Source organism: Tupaia chinensis, unplaced genomic scaffold (assembly GCF_000334495.1).
Source record: "Tupaia chinensis unplaced genomic scaffold, TupChi_1.0 Scaffold000146_1, whole genome shotgun sequence".
In the NCBI taxonomy this organism is placed as follows: Eukaryota; Metazoa; Chordata; class Mammalia; order Scandentia; family Tupaiidae; genus Tupaia; species Tupaia belangeri.
Window position 1 is genome coordinate 7,807,169 of NW_006159616.1, and position 5,944 is coordinate 7,813,112.

At 59.2% G+C, this 5,944-nt stretch overlaps 1 protein-coding gene across 1 annotated transcript in view; it reads left to right on the forward strand.

The window, feature by feature from the left end:
- Window positions 1-5,944, forward strand: part of ZBTB17 (zinc finger and BTB domain containing 17) — a 33,795-nt gene that overhangs the window by 23,622 nt on the left and 4,229 nt on the right. The window contains 5 exon segments of the mRNA XM_006145256.3: window positions 1,744-1,950; window positions 3,403-3,591; window positions 4,178-4,318; window positions 4,672-4,797; window positions 5,606-5,844. Of these exon segments, the coding sequence (XP_006145318.1) occupies window positions 1,744-1,950; window positions 3,403-3,591; window positions 4,178-4,318; window positions 4,672-4,797; window positions 5,606-5,844 (902 nt within the window).

The following is a 5,944-nucleotide window of genomic DNA, read 5'->3' on the forward strand; positions in this document are numbered from 1 at the left end:
CAGACGGCCATACAGGTTCACTGCGTCTGCGGGCTGTCTCCAGAGTGGCAGCCAGTGAGTGACTCACCCTTAGGAGGCTGATGTAACAGGGAGCAGCAGAGGAGCCTGGGATGGGGGGCTGCGGAGATCTGGGGCAGCAATCCCAAGAGGGACACTGTCAGCTGCCCAGAAGCAGCACGGAGCTGCTCTGCACAGACCCAGGCTTAGAGCAGAGGTCCAGCTCGGCTCCGGGGGAGTGAGCAGGGAGCCCACGGCCACCCCTCAGGTTCCTCACCAGGGCGTGGCAGCCTGCCCTGTTGGATTTGTCGTGTGGCTTCTGACTGTGGGTGTTGGTTATTTTGAAATGTTCCAAAATTGGTTCTTTCTAGGTAGGAGGGTCTACTCCTTTTCTCTGGAAAATTGTTGATCTTGAGACTGGGGTGGGGGGGGTTTAGATACTTAGGGTTGGTGCGGCTGAGTTGTTGGCACCAGACGGTGGAATTTTCCTGAGCATTTTCACTTGAGACAGTCAAGTAATTTCCAGGCACTAAGTGAGGCCCTTCGCAGAGAAACTTGGCCAAGCAAGCAGCCCTTGGGATCAAGATTGGAGTTCACTGTTTCTCTTGGGACACCCACCAGGACTTTACATAGGTCCTTGAGCCCATGAGTCAGGGAGAGAGACATCTGGCCCTGGGCCTGGGTTTGTGGGGCAGGAGAGGGACTGAACTCGGTGAAGAAACACCTGCTTGTCTCCCGTTCCATGGCAGGATGAGACAGACAGACAGACACACAATATAAAGGTTTTCTTAAAGCCAGCTGTGTCCGACTGAAATACTCATCCTTCGTTCTAAGGCTGTACCAGGCCTTCTGTTCTTTATGAAATACAAACTGAACGTGTCTTCTTTTTGGAAGTACTGATGGTAACTGGCGCTTGTTTTCTTTTTTAACACCCCCCTGCCCGAAGGGTACACATACTCACAAGAAAGAGAAGGGACCAGCAGTTGGCGTAATAGCTATGTCACTGGACTCCCATGTAGTCGACCGCGGTTCGAGTCCCAGACCCGGTGGCTTAAATTCACGCCAGGCGTGTGTGCGTGTGTGCCCAAGATCCTGAGAGGAGAATGGAGGAGAAGGGATTGTGGTGTGGCCATCCCCCCTGGGGGGTGATTTCTCACTTTCTGTCTCTCTGTCTCTCTCTTTCTGGCAAGTGCATGCGCCCTATAGCAAAAACCTCTAAAAAAAAAAAAAAAAGAAAAGAAAAGAAAGAGAAGGAATCCCCCAGTGGAGTACGGCCACACTGCGGTCCTTTTCCCTTCTTTTCTCCATCCCATCAAGACACTGGGCTCACACGCACACATACATGTGTGCCTGGCATGTTTTTCAAGCCTCTGAGGCTGGGATTTGAACTGCTGTCAGCCATGTAGGATCCAGCTCCCAATGCACTGGGCTTAACTGCTGCACTAAGGGGCTGGCCCCCAGCGTTTTAAATGTCATTACTGGATGAGGTACAAAAGTGGCTGTTTTGTGGCCATCTCTTGATGCTTTTTGGTTTGGGACCATTTCCTGGCCAGTAAACCTAGAAGCCACTTAAGTCCAGGCTTGCCGCAGGTCTCTGGAGTAATTGCCCTTCTGTGGCCAACATGCCTGTACCTGGTTTCATGTTCTGTGGCTCCTCCACCTCTCTCCCCAGGAGTTAGGGGTGGCTGTTGAGACTGGCTAGCGTCCTGTCCCTGTGTGACACGAAGGCCCTTTGCCTCTCTGCAGCCATGGATTTCCCCCAGCACAGCCGGCACGTCCTGGAGCAGCTGAACCAGCAGCGGCAGCTGGGGCTTTTGTGTGACTGCACCTTCGTGGTGGACGGTGTGGACTTTAAGGCCCACAAAGCGGTGTTGGCGGCCTGCAGCGAGTACTTCAAGATGCTCTTCGTGGACCAGAAGGACGTGGTGCACCTGGACATCAGTAATGCGGCAGGTACCCCTCCGGGGACAGGGCCAGACTGAGCGAGTCGAGGGCAGGAAGCTGTGGCCGGCGCTGTGCCATGCCGAGCCTGACACGTAGCTGCCGCCCACCTGGGGCAGCCGCTGCAGTGTGGGCTGTGCCAGTCCTCCCACACAGCCTCCGCCATGAGTGTGTACGGTCCCCGTTCCTACTGGGAATGCAGTGGTAAGAGGGGGACTGGCAGGAAGGGCTCCTAAGCTCTAGGGACCACCACAAAACAGGGACAGAGTAAAGCGGCCCCTTTCCACGCCAAGTCGGTCCAAAAGGCCCTGTCCCAGCCCGGACCAGGAGTGCGGGGAGCGCTGACGGGGATGCCAGGCTGGAAGGAGCGCCAGGACGGCCTTGGGATTGAGCAGGAGCTGGTGCTGGATTTAGGCTCCCAACCCTGAATGGCAGGGCGTGCTGTGAAGTCAGGCAGGGTGATGTCCTCCCCTTTTATATGTGGAAACTGAGGCCCAAAGAGACTGGCCTGGAGGACCAGGTGGGTGGCAGAGCCCTCATACAAGCCAGTGCTGACACAGTCGGGTGGGTATGTCCTCCAGTGGTAAGGTGCAGTGGCCAGTAGAGGGTGGGCCAGGCAGGTGCCTGCACCCTGTCCTCAGTGTAGGGCGGGCACCACCCCCCGTCCTCAGTGCTGACAGACGCCCACACCCTGTCCTCAGTGCAGGGAGGGAGCCCACACCCCGTCCTCAGTGTGGACAGGCGCCCACACCCCGTCCTCATTGCGGACAGACGCCCACCCCCAGTCAGGGTGGACAGATGCTCACCCCCAGTCAGGGTGGACAGACGCCCACCCCCCGTCCTCAGTGCGGACAGACATCCACCCCCCGTCCTCAGTGTGGACAGATGCCCACACCCATTCCCCGTCCTCAGTGCAGACAGACGCCCTCCCCCGTCCTCAGTGCAGACAGATGCCCACCCCCGTCCTCAGTGCGGACAGGTGCCCACGCCCACCCCCTGTCCTCAGTGTGGACAGATGCCCACCCCCCATCAGTGCGGACAGACACCCACTCCCCGTCCTCAGTGCGTGCACATACCCTGTTTTCTGGGTGCACTTCTTCTCAAAGCTGTCCCCCGTCCTCAATGCAGACAGATGCCCACCCCCGTCCTCAGTGCGGACAGGTGCCCACGCCCACCCCCTGTCCTCAGTGTGGACAGATGCCCACCCCCCATCAGTGCGGACAGACACCCACTCCCCGTCCTCAGTGCGTGCACATACCCTGTTTTCTGGGTGCACTTCTTCTCAAAGCTGTTAGTGGCTGAGAATGCCCGGGTTGCCCTCTTTTGCCCAGCACAGGCAAAGGGGAGAGGAAGGCTTGCCATGCAGCTTTTGCAACTGTTTCCTGCCACTGCATGGCGTAGCTGGGCAGACTGCTGGTGCCAGGCCCTGAGGTGGGTCTGTGATGGCTGTCCTGTCCACGGCAGGCCTGGGGCAGGTGCTGGAGTTTATGTACACGGCCAAGCTGAGTCTGAGCCCTGAGAACGTGGACGATGTCCTGGCCGTGGCCAGCTTCCTCCAGATGCAGGACATTATCACAGCCTGCCACACCCTCAAGTCACTCGCTGAGCCTGCTGCCAGCCCTGGGGACAATACCGAGGCCTCAGCGGTGGAAGGTAAGATGACTGGCAGGCTATTTCTGAGCAGGTGGCCAGAGACCCCTGCCTTGATGAGGGCTCTGCCTGGGACTCTGGGTCAGCTCTCTGGGTCTCAGTCTCCTCATCTGGCCTGCCTCTGTTGTGGGGTGCTGGTGAGGGCTAGCCACAGGAAAGTCTGTCCTGCCTGTCACCAGAGAAGAGGGAGAACTGTGCCAGGTCGGCGCCTAGCCCTCCTGCACGCGGCACTCTTCCCAGAGCCCTTCCTTCCACTCCCCTGCCCTTCTAGCCCCAGGCACCACGGTGGGCTGCAGTCCTGCTGTGCACTCTCTGAGGGCCTGCGTCTCTCCTCCCATGCACTGACCTCTGACCAGCCTCCTTACTGCCCATGCGAGGCCGTTCTCCGTGAGCAGCCTGAGTGTCCTATAGAAACGGGGGGCATGGAGCAGGTGCCCTGTGCATGATTTGGTGCATGAGCACACCAGCAGACCACTGCTTAGGTGTTGCCCCATGGAGGATCCAGACAGCTAGCAAGTTCTGGGCACACAGCCCTGCACACAGTGGGCACTTGATGGGAAATGGCAGGTCTGTCCTGTTCCCTCTCCAGGAGGGGACAAAAGAGCCAAAGAGGAGAAGACTGCCACTACCACGCTGAGCAGGCCGGATCAGGCGGGGAGCAGCACACCCACGGGCCCAGGCAGGGAGCTCAAAGAGGAGCGAGGTGGCCAGGCCGAGAGTGCAGCCAGCGGTGAGTCACGGTGCTGAGGACCTTTTGGTCCTGCCCTGGGGGGCGGCGTGGCTGCAGGAAGTCAGAGTGCCTGGCCCACTGCCTGGCAGCAGCCTGTGCCTGGACTAGAGAGGCGCTGCCTCAGGAGGCAGGTGGCCTGGGCGCCTGCACTTCTTGAGCTCACTTCACCCAGAAAGACCATTATTTGTTCTGGGTTCTGTTCCAGCTAGAGCAGAGACTCCTGCAGCCTGAGCTGGAATGTGCTGGGCCTCCTCTCCTGGCCAGTAACCACCAGGGGCCTGGTCCAGCACAGTGGTCCAGCCCCTGGAAAGAGGGTCCCCATTCAGCCTCTGGTGCACCCCCTCCCACCCCAGGAGCAGAGCAGACGGAGAAGGCTGATGCCCCCCGGGAACCACTGCCTGTGGAGCTCAAGCCGGACCCCACGAGTGGCATGGCTGCTGCAGAAGCTGAGGCTGCCTTGTCGGAGAGCTCAGAGCAAGGTACCCCGTCCACCCGGCCAGGCCTGGACCCTCATGCGTCCTCCCAGAGGCCCACTTGGACCTTGTACTCTTCCTCCAGCTGATCCCACTCGCAGCTGCCTTTCCATTCATCTTATGGACCAATGTCTCTTCTTGTTCTTGAATCTTTTTTTTTTGGAGAAGTTTTTGTTATAGGGCAGGTGTGCTCACCAAAGACAGAGACAGAGAGACAGAAAGTGAGAAATCACCCCCCAGGGGGGATGGTCACACTGCAATCCCTTCTCCTCCATTTTCCTCTCGGGATCTTGGGCACACATGCACATGCGCCTGGCATGAGTTTAAGCCACTGGGTCTGGGACTCGAACTACGGTCGGCTATATGGGAGTCCAGGAACACAGCCATTACGCCAACTGCTGGTCCCTCGTTCTTGAATCTTGAGATCTGTTTCTTGGTCCGCTCTGGCCTTATTTCCATCAGCACAGATGCTGTCCTGACACATCCTGTCCTCTCTCAGCTCAGAGCATCTTGCAGGTGTGTCCTGCTGCCCCATCTCAGGGGCATGCTGGCCGGCAGTGCCCAGCCCCGGCTGACAGAGGCCCCACACCTGCATCTCCCAGGTAGCAAGCACCCAGGACACAGACCCTGTCCCATGCTGTGACCGGTCACTCAGTGCTCCTGCAACTTGCCCAGGCCCCTGCTAGGTGCTGACACAGGGGAAGGGCCGTGTACAGACAGACCCAGGCCTGACCTGCGAGGCGCTTTGAGCTCATTTCCTTTTGGAGGCCCCTTGGTTTCCCAGCTGCTTCAGCGCCTGCCCTTCTCCTTGCAGAAATGGAGGTGGAACCTGCCAGGAAGGGAGAAGAGCGAGAGGCAGAGGGCGTGGGGCCTGCCGTGATTAAGGAGGAGGGGCTGCAGCTGGAAAACGGAGAGGCTGCTGAAGAGAACGAAGAGTCGGCGGGCACAGATTCCGGACAGGAGCTTGGCCCCGAAGCCCGGAGCCTGCGCTCAGGCACCTACGGCGACCGCACTGAGTCCAAGGCCTATGGCTCCGTCATCCACAAGTGCGAGGTGCGGGGCCACAGGAGGTGCCCACCATCCCTTCCCGGGCCCCGGCCCCCAGCCCCCAGCCCCGCCTCATGCACCCCTCTCCTGCTGCGTCTGCAGGCAT